Here is a 19293-nt window from a genome sequence, read left to right as displayed (position 1 = left end):
GGGCAGCGGGTCCGGGTTTGGGTTCGGCTCCGCTCCGGGCCGGGCCGGGCGGGACCGCCCCGCCATGGGGACGCCGGGCGCCGGGCGCAAGCGGCTGCCGAACCGGGAGCGCCTGACGGCGGAGGACGATGCGCTCAACCAGATCGCCCGCGAGGTGAGCGGCGGGAGGCGGCATCCCCCCTTCTCCCTTCTCCCTTCTCCATCCTCCTCCCCTCGCCTTCCCCCCCGGGCTCCCCCGAGCGCCGCGCAGGCGCCCCCGGCCACCGACACCACGGCGGCTCAAGGGCGAGGTGGAAACCCGCCTTCACCCCCGCCTGTGCCACCATCCCCGGGCACCGCTCCGGCGGTCGGTGAGGGAAGGGCGTGCGGTGCCGGAGCTCCCCCCGCTCCAGCCCCTCCGGAGGGGACATCCACCGCCAGCCACTGCTGCTGAGAACCACTGGGATTGGTGTTAACCACTGAAAATAGGCCGCTCGGGAGTGTTATGGATACGTATAAATCATAGAATCACAGAATGGTTTGGGTTGGAAGGGATCCCAAAGATCATCTCGTTCCAAGCTCCCTGCCATGAAACACCTTCCACTGGACCAGGTTGCTCCAAGCCCCGTCCAAGCTGGTCTGGAACACTTCCAGGGATGGGAGTGAAAAATGAAAACCAGAATACTGCAAGGTGATGCTGGGTGTGGGCATAAGTGAACCCTCTAACTTGGAAACTGATTTTTATATTGCCGCCCACCAGGCGCTGCATTGTGCTCAGTGTGACTTTAACCTTCTAAACCAGCTGATTGCTGATGCTTCCTGCCTCCTTATTCTTCTGTGTACACTTAAAGTGGTTCAGTGGTAACCAGGATAATGTGAATTTGGTTTTTATGTTTATTAAATCTGGCACAGGCTGTTCTGCATCCTTGCTCTGGTAGTCTTCCAATGGGGGAGAGGGGGATAAGCAGCCCTGGGGTTCTTCTCCTGTAGGGAGACTATGAGAAAGATGGACAGGGGCGATTTACAGGAGCATGTAGTGACAGGACAAGGGGGAATGGATTCAGACTGAAAAAGAACAGGGTTAGATGGGATATTAGGGAGAAATTCTTCCCTGTGAGGGTGGTGAGGCCCTGGAGAAGCAGGTGCTCCATCCCTGGAAGCGTCCAAGACCGGGTTGGATAGTGCTCTGTGGAACCTGGCCTAATGGAAGGTGTCCCTGCCCGTGGCAGAGGGTTGACCTGAGGTCCCTTCCAACCCAAACCATTCTGTGATTCAGTGTCTAAACTGCTCCAATGCTGCTGTGAAGGTGGCCATCCTCTTCCCCTAGCGTGGGTTATGTGTGTCAGCCCAGCCGGTGTTGGTGTGACCCCAAGATGGGTTACAAGATAAATCGCTCTTCTAGAAGAGTTTTAGGTCTCTTGGTTTCCTTTCCTGATTCAGAGTTGCAGCAGGATCAGGTGAATGCTAATGTATGGCTAGTTTTTGGTGGCACTGGCTTGGGAGGTTGAGTTAGCTGTAACATCATGCTCCTTATTACCACCAATGCCCTTCCAGTTGTGGTGCACCATTTGGAATACGTTCAGTAGGCTGAGTTTTGTGTGAGTGATTCAGATAGTATGTTCTCTGCAGGCAGATTTTTGAGGCAGGGTGATGAGAAGGTTCCTAAGGATGGAGTTTGAGGTAGGAGGACAAGAATGTCTTATGTCCTGGGCATGAGATAGCAATAAGAGTGATTGTGCTGTCTGTTAGAGTCATGATAATATCCTAAGAATTGTTCTGGGATGAGGATTTGAATTCCACAACTGTGTCCTGGCTGTGCTGTCATTTGATCAAGGAAGACATCACTCTCTAACAAGGAACCCAGTTGCTCTTCTCTGTTGCACGTTTTTCTCCCACTTTCTCTTTTCTTTATCTTAGATCTGCTTTTCACTGTGTTGTGTAGTGGTTTGAGGCCTCAAATATTGTGGTGGTTTGTGGCTTTTTTTTTTTCCTTCCTTCTCCTGGGGTTTGTTTAAAGGACAACTCCATTTGCTCAAAAAGCCCAACACAAGCCTGTCTTTTATCTTTTCCCTTGAGTGCTAAAACTGTGAACTGCCAAGTTCAAGGTTCAGCATTTTCCCATATTATTTTATCTATTTGCATTGCTCTGTCTCAGAGCACTTCAATTGTTTTGTTGTTTAACTGCCTGTTCTCCACACAAAGGATCCCAGATTAATCCTTCTCTATGATCCAGTCTTAAAATATGTCAACTAAGCCTTTTGTCTCCCATTAACAAGGATGTTGAGAGCCTCCATGTTAAGAAGGTAGGAGGGTTACTGATATTTTGGCTCTTCCAGCCTTCCTCATGGGTGTTTAGACAAAGCTGGGACACGGACATGTTGCTTTTGCACGTAGATTTTCACTCCTCTCTTTGCTTTGGTCCTTTGTTATCCAGAAGCCAGAGACACTGGCAAGTTATTTGCAGATCCTAGAGTCTCATTTTCCCTATGTTTGTATGGAAGCCCAAAAGAGCATCCAAACTAGACTGATTCACAGAGGTACCTTTTATTTTGTGATTGTCAGAGTATTTTGACAAATTCACTGGTCTCGCTCCTATAAGAAGACAGAAGCACTTGTAAGGGCTTTTTGAAACTCCTGCCATTTGAATATAAATGTTTTGGGATTTGCAGCCAGGATGTCTTGCTCAGACCAGGAAAGAGCCTGGCATGGTGAAGAGGGCAGTGAGAGCAGTCGTGAGGGGAAGTAACTAAGCAAGAGGAAGGAAATTGTAAGAGTGAAGCATCTGGTAGTGCCAAGGGTTTAGTAGCAGTGTTAGTCATGTTAATCAGTAGTAGTTTTAGTGTTTGAGGCAGTTTCTGAAGTAGTTTATCACCTTGTCTAGACCTGTTCAGAGCAGAGGTAGAAGGTGCAGTTACTGCAAATCACTCCCATCAGGAAAGGGTAGTGTTGTGCCACCAGATCTGGCTGCAGGGTTTGACAGACACGGTAATTAAGTGGATGGCAAATATGTAAACATAGTTAACACGAAAGGTGGTGTTCTGAGTTTCTAACAGTTTCACAGACTGCTGCTCAGGATTTGCTGTTCACACACCTGGCTTGTGCTGCTGAGCTTGTTTTTCCCCAGGCGTCAGCGCTTGCAGGCGGCAGCGAAGCCGATCAATGATCGGCTTCTCCGCTTTCAGGCTCGCCTTGACGCCAGTAGATTATTCTGTGTTTAGGTCAATGGAAACTTTTGGGCTCTTTCATTCCTCTCAGTGAGCACGTGCCAGCAGTGTTTGCAAAATCTAGCAGTTTGATACTGCCCAAGGTCTGTGCCAGCAGAGCTGGCAGGAACCGTGGCCGCGTGCTGCGCGCTCATCTGCCGGGATGGAGTGTGTGTGGCTTGGGAAGGCACAGTCCTGCCCAGCTGAACCTTCCAGGAGCTGGCTTCCTGCTTGGATTAGATAGCTTTGATGTGATTACTTGAGACATTGTTTCTCGGGGAGTATTTTTTTTGTTAACTTCCACTCCGCTAGCTACAGTAATAATTGTTACATGAGCGGGAGTTTTGCAAATCCAACAAGGAACTGTGTAAATGAGACATTTCTCTTGTAGGCAGATAATATTAGTTACTGTTTCTTATTTTCTTGAATGAGGAAGGACAAGGTCAATTTCTTGTTTTTATTAGGAAAATAATTGACACCTTGTTTTGCAGACAGATGTGTGTTATATTGCTCAGAAAAATGAGCTGTGTGCCCTCTCTGTGCTAGAAATCTTCATCCACCATTTTACAGAGCAGAGCTCTTTAGGTGATAATTAATTTGAAATCAGTAATTCAAGCAGCATAATTTATTTTTATTGTTAAAGAAAGTAATGTTGTGAGGGTTGTGCCTTCACTCTTTGTACACTTTGTGTCACTTTCAAGAGCTGTCACCTACATCTTTGTACGTACATAATTATTACTTTTTTTAAAAGTAGCATGATCCGTTTATGGACCATACATTTGATTATTTCGCTGAAGTAATCAGTTTGGGAATTGACCTGTATTCTTAGTGATTCAAAAATTGGGATGTTACACTGCTATGAAGGACTAGAAAGTGTTGCTAATTGGAAAAATCTCAAAATGCAGGTGAAACCAGCCAGCCAGCTTTAATGGTCACAGTAAGAAGGCACTAAGTAACTTCAATAGGCTAAATTGGAGTTTAGGGACTAGTGAAGAGATGCTGTGATGGTTGAATGTGGAATCTTTTAAGTTGAGGGGTTAATTTTGGGGGAGAAAACGCTGTTTTACACAGCAGTTTAGGCAACTTCCATCAACAGAGGTGGAAACAATTTGGTACGAGTTGAAGCTAAAGCAAGCAGAGTGGCTATTTGTATATGAGAACACAAGCCACACAAATGGTATTGAACTGTTACACAAACCAGAGCATTTAAAGCAGTGTGTTCCCTAAGGATATACTCCCTTGGGATATATTCCCAAAGTGTAAGATCTGTGTGCCTCGTTAGGGTAGTGGTGGAACTTTTTTGAGCAGTGTTTGGCATTACAGACGTGTGAAGGCTTTTGTAAGCTTGAGTAAATGTTCCAAGAGAAGCCCTTAGAAACAGCCTGGCTTATGTAGCACCAGTACTTGACTTATTTTTTTATTGCGTTACTTTCTGCCTTTATGAGTGTTAACGTATGAGCCGAACAAATGATCTGAAAAAAGCATGTCTGGCTTTTCTGTTCTAGAACAGAAAGTTACGAAAGCAAGGGATGCTCTTGGAGGGCTTGACTCAGCCCGGCTGACCTAAATATAGGAAGGAAGGAGGACTTTGTAGGCGATGCTTGCCAGTAGGGCGTGGGGAATTGTTCCAAATTCGAGATGATTTTATGTGGCAAATATGCTCTTCATCAAACACTCCTTTCCTCCTAATGCTTTACATCCATATATCCAACAAATGGCATTGGCATCACTTGCAGTCTCTCCCAAAGTAAATGCATGAAGGAGCACTTTAAAGAAGTGAGATAAAAATCTCAGGATGCATCTCATGTTGGATAAATGGGTGCCTGTAGCCTGTCTACAATCTGCCTCACAACTTGAAATAATTAGTTGCCTGTTTTTTGTGTCTGTGCCTGGCCTGAGTCCCCTTCAGCTGTTCTCCTATGTCTGAGGAAACAGCTGTTTAGGAACTGTGATTCCTGTTTCAGTCAAGCAAGGGACTACTGGTAGGATTAACAGCATGGGAAGCCCAGCCTCTGTCTTTGTGAGCCCAGATGCTGAGCTTGGCTGCAGGATGTAACACTAATCATTACCTCATCTAGAAGGATGTTTTTCCAGGCCTGTTGCTGGATAAAGTTGGAGCTCAAATGTACTTGCAAGGCTTTCAACACTGGGATCTTTTTTTTTTTTTTTTTTTCATCCTTTGCTTGCAAAGAGCATAATCCATGTAGTATTTTGGGCTTGTGAAGCAAGGTATTTGTCCCTCCTGTCAAGTCAGGAGGTTGCCAAGAGCAGTGAATCTGTCTAGCTAGACAGGAGCCCTCACAGGCAATCCTTAAAATAGCAGCTCTGAAATATCAGCTGTTGTCTCGCTTGTGCTGAAATACTTTTTGGGGAGAAGCTGCCTATTGGAATGGTGTGAGGGGGAAGGGGGTAAGGGAGCTGCAGTAAACCAAATTTTCCTTCAGAAAGGTGGCTTTGGGGGTTTATATTAAACCCCAGAGAAGGGAAGGTGCATGGTCATTTCAATACCAGAAGCAGAGAAAGCTCCCTGATAACTGGTGCTCTTGCTCATCCCTCTGAATCCACCAGTGACACAGCTGGCCTTGCAGGTGGTAGAAAAATACCTGATTTTTGGGCTTCATCACACAGTAAAGATGAGGGAAGTGCTTGAGGGCTTCTTGTCAGAAGACATTTGTAACCTTCACTCCCAAGACACTCTCCTTTCCTTCACCTTATTGTAGTTATGGAACGAGAAGTAGGCAGAAGAACTTCCCTGGCTAATGCTGGGAAAATAAACTGGTGTGTGCACTGAAATGAGAACATTACATCAGGCAAAAATACATTTCAAAAGCATCCTTATGGGCAGGCTTGCTGTAGAAGGTTGCAAGAAGTAGTAGGTTGCAAGAAATGTAAGGCAACTCTCAAAGGCTTGGCTGTAGAGCTTTTAGCTGTTGAAATTAAAGCTTGGTGTGGCACAATAAATACTAAATAAAGCAATACTTCAGTGGAAGGCATGTGGTGGTTTTAATTATGCAGGAAGAGCCATGGAGTGCTTGCAGTGTGCAAATGACTTCAGGTAGCTGAATGACCACGTGACATAATTTTCTGTTATGGAGATGTGGAAGTTCTGGTCATGCTGTTAAAAACCAGTGATTTTGGGGGGCTACAGAGAGGGTACAAAAGTCTGGGAAAAACACACTTTGATGTTGGCAGGAATGTGCCAGAACTCTGCCCACTGGGAGAGTTTGACAAGTGTCCTTACCCAGACCTCAGCACCAAAGGCATTTCCGATTAATATTTGGATGGTTTCTGATTCTGCCTTGAAACAAACTTAACTAAGTGGCATGAGGTGTGAAGGGCAAGGCTGGAGAAGTACTTCCCAATGAGCAGTGCCAGGAGCACTTTTGTGGCCTAACCAGCTGGGAATTTTGAGTGTTGAGAGAGGAGAAGATGCAAGCAAACTCGTACTAATGCTGTTTCCAAAACTGAGCGTTGCTTGTTTTGGGATGTGGATGTGTGCCTAAACCAAAAACTGGGCAGAAATGGGTGGATCCCTGGCTAAATGAAGCAGTGTCCTCCCAAGATGGATTTGACTTGCACTTGAGCATCTAGCCTGCAGTTCTGTGCTCTGTTCCTCCATCCCCTCAGTGTTTCATGTTTTCCTGTAAGTGAAGTTCTGATTCACTGTGTGCTGTTTCAGGGTGTGGAATTCTGAAAGGAGGGATGTTTGTCTTCAAATCATTTGAAAAGACGTTGGTTTTATTCTCAGGCATAAAAATGTGCAAGTTTTAACAAAACTATCTATTTCTGGGTTAAGGAAGGACGGGTGTTTTGGGGTTTGGGTATACTTGAACATAAAGGGCACAGCTCTGGTCTAAAAAACTTTAAGTGACTAGTTCTGACTTGAAAGTTTCACTGAAAATATTGAAATAACTTTTGTTAATTTAAGGAGCGAAGATCCTGTTCGATGCCAAGTAAAATGAGTGTCTGAGCTAATTGCTCATTAAAAATGTCTGACCTAGAACTGGAAAGTTGATTGCTTCGAGGTGTGCTTTCAGTAGGAAATAGCCTGGGTGTGATCGGAGGAGAGGCGCATTTGCTCAGTGGCATCTGCTTCGCCCTTCTGTGTGCCTGTGAGCCAGCTTGGCATGGGCCATGGGTTTATCCACCTAAACACTCCTGCAGCTTCTAAGAGTTGAGCTGGAGACAGGGAAAGTGATCTGAAAGTGCCAGATCCGAGCTGTGTTCCTGTCTCAGATGTGCTGAGGAATGAGGAAGCCTCTTCATTTCTTGCTGCTTCTGCTCCTCGCTGGTTCATCACCTGTCTTTCCTCCTTCCTGCACGCTGCTTTTCTCTGCAAGAGAAGAGTTTCTTTTGTCATACAGCTTAATCCTCACATTAGACTTGCAAAAACACCGTGTGCCTTCTAGTTCTCTGACGCTTTGTGAGCTCCCATGCTCCGGAAGACGATATTTAGATTTTTATTTTTGTATTATATGTTGCTGTACAAGAAATCAGAGGCTTTGGTAAACCATAATTGCCAGGTGCACCACCATGGCCACGTTCCTATTTTTAATACCTGGTAATTAGGTAGGAGAGTGCTTGTTATCTTTGGCATGTGAAAAAATGCAAAGACAGTAGTTGGGTCTCGGGGCTACAGTTTCCTTTCCTCTTAGCTGTTGGAAGGTTTAGGTGAATGAGACTAGAATATTCGATTTGTGTCCAAACTTCTGTCAAAGAAACAAGCAAGATGGTATCTCCAACTGGCTTCCTCAAAAATAGATCCCTCAGAGCTGGGCTTTTCCTGCCGTGATGTCATTACTTGCAGTTTTTGGATGTAATTAGTGTCAGATTGATCTAATCTCTCCCAGAACGGCCAAGTTTACTGGAAGAGAGTTCCACAAAAGGAGTTTATTTGTGTGTTTGCTGGTGTAGCTGTTTGGGCAGTGACTTGTGTGTTAATATTGCCTGCAGTGAAGTGACGATGCCTCTGTCCCACTGGTGATTCTTTGCAAACCATTCCCCCAGTCCAACAGATGCTCTGCACAGACAGGGAATGTAAAGGAGTAATATTTCTTCCCTCCTGGTTTCTGCTTGTGCGTCTCTTGTGACCTTTCCCTCCGCCAGTATCTGATTTAAATTTAATATTACTTTTTTTGCCTCTTTGCCCTCCTCTTTTGAGTACTTCCTACGTCCCAAAATAACCTTTCTCTAATCCCACTGAATACCATGTTTAGTTGAGTCTGTCTCTTCTGTCTGCCTTTGCCAGCCCTTTCCAGTAGGCAGAAATGGAATACAGGAGGATCTGGCACGCTAAAAGCTGGGTCAGGTTTTTAAACTCATTCCCTCAGGTCGGATGGATTTCAGGCATCCCCACTTGGGTCTTCTAATTATGGAGCGTTTATCAGCTAACATGCTGGGATGACAGGAAAGCAAGGAAAGGCTCTTGGTGTGCTTCACATGCAGAAAAATCCTTGGGCTCTGGTCTCCTATCAGGCTCTTGTAGCTTCACATTTTTTCCCTTTTAAAACACACGTTGCTTCAGAGTCAGATAGTTCAGATATGGCTGTTTTTATCAGTGCCAAAGTGCTGCAGTCTCCACACAAACCCATGAAATCATATTTGCTTCTGCTGACTACAAACAGAGGAAACAGCCTACTGCTTTGGGACTTGTTTTTTTTTTTCTTTTAATCTGTATTTACGTTTGTTTCTCTCTGATTGCAAACTTGAAGTTCTTTCAACAGACTTGCCAGGAAAATAGTAGATACAACTTGATGTGCTTTAGGAAACAAGTCAATTTTTTGATGGTCTACAACCCTATTTCTTTGCTGTGCAACTGTGCTTTTCCCATAAGCTGTTTTCCTTAAAATGTCCATTCTCCCATATGAAAAATGCTTGTGATGGTCTTGGTTTGCTTCCTTTGCATGTGCTGCTGGGCTCTAAGAGGATTTACATTGACAATTATGTTGAACCAACATCTGTTGAAAATGAAAGTGGGCTTTTGGGACATGTTTTGTGATACCCTAAGGTCACGCTGCTCCATTGTCTCTTCCATATGAAATTGAAATCTGCCCCGATGTGAAACGAGCGCGTTGGAACAGTGATGTGACCTAACCTTTACATGAACTGTGGAGGAATCCAGGGGCTCTGGGAAATAGTGTGCTTGTGTGTGGATACAAGAGATAATGTTGGTATATGTAGAGAATGTCACTGTTTTATTTATAGAGAGTTACACAATGGTTTTAGGAATATTTGTGTGTTCTTGTTTAATTACCCTGGGGGAAAAAAGAAATCAATATTTGGTGAACTGGAGCAAGTGAAGAAAGGTTCTCTGTATGTGCTGGTGAAATGCTTTTGTATCACTGATGGAATAAGCATATCCTGTCAAACTTAGCAATAATTTTCAGTCAAGAAGTAACTCAGATCTTGTTGTCTAACCAAGCAATCTACAAATTTAGCATTAGAAAATAAAGACCAGTGGGTTTGCAGTGCTGAACCTGTTCGTACAGAACCAAGCTTTTTAAAGATCTGCGTTACCTAGAGATGCTTCTCTGGGGTCTGCTACCTGTGCTGCTGGCTGAACAAGGCTCCTCTTTCAGTCTTCCCACTATAAAATCAATACAGTGCACCCAAAAAAAGTCTTGGGTGCTCTGTGAGTACAGCGATCAGGTATAAAGCCCATAGGAATAACATTTCTAAGGTTCCTTGCTGCACCTCAGGAGCTGGTAGAAAACCCTGAGGGAACTGGGGTTTCATTGTAATTTGCTCTAATAGAATGTGATTCTCCAAGGGCTAAGCTTTTGCTGCTGGCCTATCCCGTTCTCTCACCCCTTCTTGTTGCTTTGCCATTTTTCAAACACAGCTGCTCCTGACCTTAAACTTACAGGTCTGCACAATTTGAGTGTTAAATAGATTGTTTGACTGAGGATACAGTTTATAATTATTTCTGCTGGGTGGTAATGGCTGTTAGGGAAACATGGAACAGGCAAAGGAAGGAGCTGCCCAGGGCCGAGCTGTGTTGTGCTGTTTTTGCATTCCAGGTGGCATTCTGTGATTTCCAGAATTCCAGTAAAACAGCTGTGAAGGTCACTTTTGCTGTACCCCTAGACAAGGTGTGTGGCCCGGTAGCACATTTCAAACTGAATTAATTCGTTAGTGAGGGTTAGGACACAGCTTCTCCAGGTAATCCATTACTGCTCAGACCCAGTTTGGAGGCAGTAATCCCGTCCCACCCCCACGCAAAAGCTGTCCAATCGTTTCTCAAACAATGCTGTTTTTTTAGCCCTAATCCCAGCTGCAGGGTGGTTCAGCGCCATCGCTGAACTCTGGGCAAGTTGTCTTGACATGTGCTGGCTCTCTCAGGGAATTCCTCTTCCCAGGAGGGAGAAGGCTGTGGAATGATAGCAGCATGAGAGGGTAACTGCTGTCTGCTGGTCAGGTAAGGCCATCTGACAGATAACAAATTTTTGAGCTGGTTGCAGTAGTGAGATACGGAGGACAGTGTGGTTTTTAAATTTTGGGGGGCTTTAAAATTTATTTTTTGACAGGTCTTCTAAAATTGCTGGAAAAGTGTGAATTTTTAAAAAATGTGTTCCCTGTGAAATATCCTCTGTGTGCTTTCTCTGCAAACTGAATGTAGGACTTGGCTCCTCTCCTGGAGAGCCATGGTTTCAGCGCTGTTGCTAAATGTTTGAAGTTTGATATTTGTGCTTGAAGGACAGAAAATCCAGTACAGCATGGTGTAGTGGAAGCTGTTATCCATCCTCTGCAGCATCCAGCTGTACTAACAAGAAAAGTCAGGCTTTTTTTAAGGTGGTTTCTCTGGATTTAGACACTTTCCCCTATACCAGATTTGCTCGAGCAGGTTTTGGCATTCCCTTAGTGGATGTTACAAATGGAGAATTTCAGCCTGTGTTTGAAGTGTTCTGGCTTTCCCTTGAGAATATGGGCAGCCTGAGGGAGAGCTGTGGGCTATTTCCTGAATCAGAATATCTAAATTAACCAGAAGCACAGTCCCTCTGCAGGAAGGTGGTACAGTTTTGAAGAATTCCATGCTACTCTTTCCCACCTGGATCTCTCCAAACAGTTGTTACACAGAAAAGTGGTCCAGTGCTTAACAGAAGTGTATAATGGTGAGGAGGCATGAAAAATCACAATTTTTACAGTAATTCCCTTGTATATGGTGAATTTTTTATTTTTACAGGAGTTTCTCTCATGGTCAATGTGAAACATGGTTTGTTTTATACATAAAATTAAAACAGTCACCCCTGGTGACATCTCTTGTAGGGTCCTTCAAACAATATAATTTATATAGTGCATTTCTGATCTTCTCCAGTGTTTATGATGACTCTGGGCCCTTCTTTTAAATTTCATATAAAATCAGTGCAGTTGAAGAGGGTGAAAAAAACAGTGCCCTGCAGCTTGTAACCATTGCACAATATCCAACAAAACCGCATTGTAAACATAATAAAATGGTCTATTAACAAATTGCTTTATTAACTCTAATCAGTCTAAAGAGCTAAATTTAATTAAATCTGCTTGTGGATGAGAACATTCCACTCGTGGAAGGGTGCACTAAAGGTCATCTCCTGTTCTGAATCTTAATGTTTGCATTTAAAAATTTGGTTTTGTCTTTCATTTGGTTGAGGTCAGTTAGGGATGTGCCTTTAATGATTTATTATTATTATTAATTATTTAAAGAGGTTTGGTCTCCCTACCTTTTTGTGAGAGAAATTAGAAATATACCTATAAGGCATGAGGAAAAACTTTGTCTATTAGGTGTATGTAGCTGTAGATATGTAACACTTTTTGAAATGGAAGTGCTGTGTAAAAGAAGATGGAACCCTTTGTTCTGACTTGATACTTGAATGTTTCTGTTTTGAACTCCCACTTATTGAAGTACTTAACTCTGAACAATAATTTGCTTTTTAAATATCTTGAATTTTAGGTCAATCCTTTCCAGAGCAAAAGGCTCTTAAATGAGGAAAAAAGAGAATATCTACTTTCGGGTACATGGCTGGGAGAGGAAAACGCCACTGAGTGCATATGAAACCTTTTTCACTACTAAAAAGTTGTCTTGGACTTATTTTTTTAAAGGGTGATCAAACAGTATTGATTGTCCACATTTTTGAGTGGCTTCTACAGAGTTATCCCTTGTTTGGACATTTTTATATTAAATTTTGGAAGTAGGCTCTGGACATCTGCCTTACCATGAGGGTGTTCCAACACGCTGATTTTTCTCCTGCTGTCAATGAGCTGTGGGATTGAGGATCAAAACTGTTGCAATGAGAGCTTAGCAGAGATAAAATAATAATTACTTTGACTCCCTAACAGTTTAAATAGTCCTGCTAGCAGCTGCTAGTGTGAGGTCCATGTAACCTTCTTTGATTATGCAGTCTGGTCACAGTCAAGTGCTTTCTTTAAAAGAAATGCTGTGTGACACCTGAGATGAGGAGTGAGGCTGTGCTGAGCAGTCAGTGCTGCCCAAATGCTGGAGAGACACGTGCTGAAGCAGAGAACAAGAGTTCTGGGAGTTGGGCACGTTAAAAACCCTTCAGTGGCCATTACAAAAATTAATTTCACTTGCATTTTTGGCATTAAACTACAGGAAGTTCCAAGAACCTAGATCGTGGAATCCTGCCTAGCAGCCAAAAATCTGAGTGTCAGCTTGGGAAGGCCTGCAGAGTTTTATAAATTTTATCAAGGGTAACTGTGTTATGCCTATGTTATACCTGTGTCGTGTTACTGCTGGAAACCTTAGGTGTTTCTATTTCTGTGTGGGGTAAAACACACTGTCTTCTAGGAGTAAATGCACGATGGTGTCTTGGATGTATTTTTAATGTCATTTTTAAAAAAGGATGGGGAGGCAGAGGGGAGGAAAACAGAGGCCACCTGGGGGAAAGGTGTGGTGCTGGTAGGGAGCAAAGGAGAGCTGATAAGGTCTGATGATAGCAGTGGTACGGCTTTGTCACTCCTGAAGCGTTTTTTTTGAACTCCTGGGCTCAAATCTTTGTTTCTACTGCTTTGAATGACGTTCTTTATGAAAGGCTTTGCTAACTTAAAGAAATTCAGTAATGAAGTGTAAGTGGTAGGTGTGATGGCTTTTTTTCAAAGACACTGAGTACTCTTGCTCCTTGTGAATATTACGGGGTGCTTTGGTGCTTTGAAAACAACTCCAAAGGGGGACTTTTTTTTCCCCCCCCCCATCCAGGAGAACTTGGATTTGGCGTCAGGCAGGCTGTATTATTCAGACATAGTGTGCACCAGACAGGCAGTTTATATATAGAAGCAACACACTTCTAGTGCTTTCTTTAATGTGCTAAGCTTGACAGAATTCCATCCTAGATGCAGTCAGTGGTTGCTCTGGCTGGATTTGCTAGCTGATGAAGACTGGGGAAAAGCGGGAAAGTGTGCCCTGGCAAATAAGGGAAATGCAGATAATTTACATCATACCTTGAATTGTTTCCTTTAAAATATTATATGTGCTTTCAAAATGGGTAATTAAGCAGTTATGTGATTGATTGATTGATTGATTGTCACACTCTTCACTTTGCTTTTGCCTCAGTTGTACAACAGGAAAGCAGGCACTGGATGCAGTGAGATGAAGTATTCATCCCAATGCTGCCAAACCAGGACAATTGTATAAATGGGTTTAATTTCCAGTTCTTTACTGTTTCAGGGGGTTCTTTGTGCGGTGTGACCTTATTGTGCAGGGAACACCTTGGGAAGTACAGAAATGAGATTTTTTTGTATAACATAGTGGGCCTAGTTGATAATCTTCTATGCTTAGTTATTTTTTTGATACAGCTTTTCTTGCACAATAGTTTTTAAGACAGTCCTTTTTTTATAGTACATGAGAATACTTAGGCAGGGTGGGAGTCGGCAATAAATACTTTTATTCCCTAAAGTGGTGGCTCTTGGCCAACTTCTGTGCTCTTACTTATCAGCTGCTGGTCTTAATTCTGCTGAATTTAAACTTTCTTTTTTTTTTTTCCCCCCCTCTAATCTCTGAGAAGCAGGAGTAATTATTTATGCATGATTCTTGCTCCTGAGTGTTGTTTCATTAATGAGATGCTGCAATTCCATAGTTCTTGAAAGGAGTTCATTCAGGGGCCTGGCTGTGCCACTGCCCTGTGTGACACCGTCAGAACTCAATCAATAGAGATGTTGGCTTCAAAGTGTCCTTGTTTTTTCTTAAGGTTTATTGAAGATGGAGTCCCTTGAAAGATTATATGGCTGGCAATGCTCAGTACAATACGTTTTTTCCCCATGAAAAATAAATGAAATCAAACTTTCAGCATAAAGGTCTCTCTTAAATAAAAGATACCCAAAGTGAGGGCTGGATCTGAGCACAGGAAGGAATTTTCACTGTGCTGGTTTATCTCCTCATCCTGCTTGGCTGCTTATGCTGTGAGATTATGCTGCATAAAAATGAAATCCCAAGGCAAAAGAGAAAAACAACCCACACACACTTACAGCTTCCTAGAAGTTTGTCAGTCAGTGCTTATTTTAGAAATGGGCTGGTTCAGGGGCATGAGAGAAAATTATGGTAATGCCACTGAATGCTTCAGTAGTCAGATGTCAAAGCACTCTGCATTTGTTTTGCTTGAATGCCATTTAATGTTGCTGCTTTTAGAAGATAATGTTCTGCTTTCTCACTTTCATGTGTCCCATGCTGGCATCAGCTGCTGTCTCCATTATGGAATGTTCTAAGCTCATCAAATCCAGAAATTTCAATCGTCTTTTTGGTTACTCTTAAGTGAAGTGCAGAAAACAAGTCTGGTTTGTTTTGTTGTCTGGTGGCTTTTTCTGCCATAGCTGGAAGTTCCAGGGGAAAGGGTTATGGCTGGAATGGAAATGGAGAGTGAACTTGCCTCACTTGGACATGGATTCAAACTGAGAGCAGAGTGGTCCTGGCAGAGAACTCTGGGAAAATCTGTGCTGCTGGGACAGTCAAATGCCATGTTGTGCAGCTGTAACACTTACTCAAAAGAGGAAAAAAGGAAAAATAAATTCATTGTGGGGGAAAAAAAAGGGAGGAGAAAAAGGAGAGAGATGTCTTATACCTTAAAACATCTTTGAAAGCAGATGTTGGTGTTGATTTTACCAGCTGCTTGGAAGTTGTGCCATAATTAAGGGAGGGGACGTGATCCTGTGTGTTCATCCAGGGCACCAGTAAAGAGTGAGAGCGGAACCCAGTGATGGTGCATCTTTATCCCCTTTTCTTAATTCCCAAGCAGTTGCTTCCCTAACTTTTCCTGTTGTTGGAGAGGTGAAGCAATGCTGGCTCTGGAATGGTGTCACCCTAAGGTTCTGTCTTCTTGCCCTCCCTGCTCCTGATTCACATCACACATTTGCACCCAAATGGCAAAGTTAACCCCTTAGAAGAGGAAAAATAGTAGCTCTTCTGGGAAAGCACAGTGCAGGAAAACTGCTGTCCTTTCTTTTTTTTTTTTTTTTCCCTTTGGAGTTTGGATTTTGCCTCAGCACTGGAAATGTACTGAGCAGTTATCCAGGCTGAACTAGGTCAGTGTGAACTGGCTCAGCCTCTCTGGTTCAGGTGTCACAGAGCTTCTCTGCTTGCTGTCTAACTTTCAGTTCCATTCTGAAACAGATTAGAGGTTGGCAGCTTTTTTTTTTTTGGATTCATCATCTTGGGTATTAGTGAAACTATTGCAGGAAGTGCTTTTTTTTGTTTGTTTCTTGTAGAAGACTTGTCTTTTCCTGCCTGGATTTGGCGAGGTAGGAAGCCACAACTGAAAGATTATTGAGATGAATTGACAGGAAGGTTAACCTTGATGTTGATAGTCCTTCACTATCTCCGTGTCAGGATGGTTTTAATCTAGTGCTGGTCTCTAGCATCTGAAATCTATTGTAAAGTGATTACATTGAATTGCACTTCAGAAACCACAGCCTGACTTCAGCAGAAATTGCACCGGACCTACTTTCTGTGAGTATAAGCTCCCTGGTGCAATGGATGTTGTCTTAGGATACTTCTAGAAGACAGGGATGTATTGAAAACAATACTGATTTATTAGTAAAATCTAGAGAAAGTGGGATTTTGTGCTTGGCAGTTCCTCTCCTCCTCTAATACATCTTTTTTCCAGTGCAAATTTGAGAAGCTGTGTGTGTGTGTCCCCAAAGTTTGGCAAGTTCAAACTGTATAACTTTAAATATTTCATCCTGGAGAAGAGAATCAGTAGGACTTACAAATGAGATGTAAGAATAGACAGGATGAGCCAAGAGATTCTTAATAGTTCTGGCTGCTTTTCTATGTAGTGCACCTTTTATCACTGCCTTTGGACTGGAGTCACTTACATCCAAGAGTTTTGGCATCCTGGCTCTTCTCTTAATCTAGCTGCAGAAGCTTTAGACCATGATTGCTTAGCAGTAGCCTCAAAGAACTTTTTGAGAAGAGCTAGAAAAGTATCCTGGTAGAGTTCAGGAGCAGAACTATCTCTTCATCTGTTCCTCCCACTCTCAGAGTGACCAAGCGGGACGTGTGAAGTGTGTGCAAGCAAAGGGGGCAACAAATGACGTTTCTGAATGGGCTGGGAATGCTCATGTTCACCTACTTCTGGTAAAAATTCTTGGTAGAACAGTGAAAAAAACTCGTTTAGAGCTTTGCACTCTGGCTGTGGCTGAGGTTTTCTCCCGTGCAGGAAGGCTGAAAACTTAGCTCATTTCTTTTACAAGATTATGTTGCGATCACTTGCCATCTGAAGCCAGAGCTTTGTCAAAAAAGACATTGAAGATGACAGCTGAGAGCTGAAAAACTGGCACACCTAAAAGGGGAGGGACTTGTCACACTTGTTGCTGTTCAGATTTTATGCAGGGCTCTCTGAAGACACGTCCCTGCTCTGCAGGTGCAATATTAATGTTACCATATGGTCTGTGAGAGTGAAGTCTGAGGGGCAGGAAATCCGTGCATGGCAACTACAATTGAACCAGCCTCTGCTGGAAACCTCCCTGTGGTCCCCCCTATTTCTCCTCCTCAAAGGTGGCAGTGTCTGCTTTTCCCATGGTGACAGTCCCCCTGCAGAGCCCTGATGCTCGCAGTCATTCAGGTGTCACTCCTTACCTAAAAACTAGATTTCCTAATTGCTGAAAAACACCAGTTGAGATCTGAGCCTAAATATATCCCTGAGTCTAAATTTATGAAGCACGGCATTCCAAACAGGTGTGGGAGTAAAAAGATTTATATAAAAGTTTAAGAGAGGAACATCAATTCTTTTCAACACTTTCTCAAAAGCCCATTTCGTATCTCCAAGTGAATTTTGAGAGGGCTGTTGCAGACTCATAGTTGGATGCTAAAGCTTGTCCACAAAGATATTCATGTTTACCAGTTTCAGCTGCTCATTGTACTGGGTGAAACAGTTCCATCATCCTGAGCACTTCAGGATGACAGATGATCAAACTGATTCTTCAAAAAAAAAAAAAAACCACACCAAAAAACCCCCCTCAAAAAATTACTCAGAGCTTTGATTTGTACTGGTAATTATGGCTAAAGACCTCTCTGAGTCTTACAATTAACTTTAATAACCTTATAAATATTCTCCAAGTGTAATTAAGGGAAATTACATGTTAGGGAAATAAAGATTAAGTGGCTGTGTTGGTGAGGACTAATAGGCCCTAGCAGAGCTGTGCTTTACAAACAAGACCTCACAGAGAAAGTGGCAGCTGTCTGGCAGGGATTTTGTTGATACTTCCAGTTTGAGGAGATAATATTGTTTCAACACCTTGTGCATCGAAATTAGTAGTTATATTGAATAATTCAAGACTGGTCAGCACTAATATCACCAATCTCTGCTTGGATTTTTGAAGTCTTGAAAGGTAAGTTCAGCTTGAGCCTGATCTACTCCCCTTACCCTTTTTCCCATTGGATGGGAAGGGTGAGAGAATCTTTCCTGGAGTCATTCCCAGGAAGGGAGGCACAAATAAGGAAGGGCTGTATTACATGAGGGAGTTATGAGAGTTATTTGGAGTTGGTCAACAGCTGCAGCCCTCTGCTCTTGTGTGAATGGTTTCCTTTTTGCCACAGTGCTTATTTTAATGAACTCCATCTGCACAGAGCTCAGTCCATCACAGAGAGCAGCTCATGATCCCTATGGATGCAACATGGATGCCATGAGTTGTCCAGTCTGTCAGGTTGCACATGAAAGCTGGATATGAAAATGAGCTCATAATCTGTGAAATTTATTTTGTCGTTCAATCCCTGGGGTTTTGTTGTCATTTGGTTTTAGTTTTTTTTTCTTTTTTTTCCCTCCCCTCCCCTCCAAAAGTCGTGACGATAGTGGCTTACCATTTGGGATTTTCCTGCTGTGGAAAGTGATTTTCTTTATGGAACCTCTGGCTTTACTCAGATATCGGTGTAGAAACTCGATGCCCTGTCCTTCAACCTCTTGCCAAGACAAATGTGACAAAGGAAATACAGAGTGGGATTATTTTAAGGCAAATTCCATCTGAAAACAAAGAACTTCTCTTAAAACAGAAATAAGGAAGCAGAATCAAAACAGAAATAAGAAAAATAACTGTTAGATTTGTTCATAAGACTTGAATGACACTTTTTTTAGCCTCAGCTTACTCTACCAGGTAAAGTTGCTTCTGCCTGCATCTAAATATATGAAGGATGGCATCCAAATCCATAGCTGGCTTACTGGGAATATATGGTGTAGCATATTTTCCTTTTCCTCTGCCATAGGTTGCATATAAATCTTCAAACAGCTCACCACACCAAAAATAAGGCTGTATAAATATCTGAGCACATGGAAAAATACCTCTCCTGTTGCTGGCACAGTAGAAATTAAAAGAATTAATCCATTTGAGGCACTAGGCGGGGACCTCTTAAATTAGTAACAATTCTCTGAACACAAACATCCAGGTTTTAGGCAGATTTCTGGAAATGAGCAAGGCAGTGCTGGCACCAAGATGACAGTTCCTAAGCAGTATTTCAGAGGAAGTGTTTGTCTGAGGGCTTGAACAACTTCCAGCACTGACATTTTGCAACCAAAAGTGTGCCAAATTAGGTAATTTATGTTGCTTTTTTGCTCTTTGTGTTCCATTTGCTTCTCCTTAGATTGCAACATTGACACAGAGAATTCTGTGACTGCCTGAATGCATGAATTAGTCACCT

At 43.0% G+C, this 19293-nt stretch overlaps 1 protein-coding gene across 16 annotated transcripts in view; it reads left to right on the top strand.

The window, feature by feature from the left end:
• Positions 1–19293, top strand: part of LRRFIP1 (LRR binding FLII interacting protein 1) — a 103288-nt gene continuing 83995 nt past the window's right edge. For 8 of the 16 annotated variants that reach the window (XM_039554578.1, XM_039554572.1, XM_039554569.1 and 5 more), the window contains exon 1: positions 7–154. In XM_039554578.1, the coding sequence (XP_039410512.1) occupies positions 65–154 (90 nt within the window). In that variant the 5' untranslated portion in view covers positions 7–64. Of the gene's footprint in view, positions 155–19293 lie in introns of all 16 variants that reach the window. The other 8 variants (XR_005602271.1, XM_039554579.1, XM_039554575.1 and 5 more) reach the window with 6 other exon arrangements.

Source organism: Corvus cornix, chromosome 7, assembly GCF_000738735.6.
Source record: "Corvus cornix cornix isolate S_Up_H32 chromosome 7, ASM73873v5, whole genome shotgun sequence".
Classification (NCBI taxonomy): Eukaryota; Metazoa; Chordata; class Aves; order Passeriformes; family Corvidae; genus Corvus; species Corvus cornix.
This window is presented reverse-complemented; position numbering and strand designations above follow the sequence as displayed.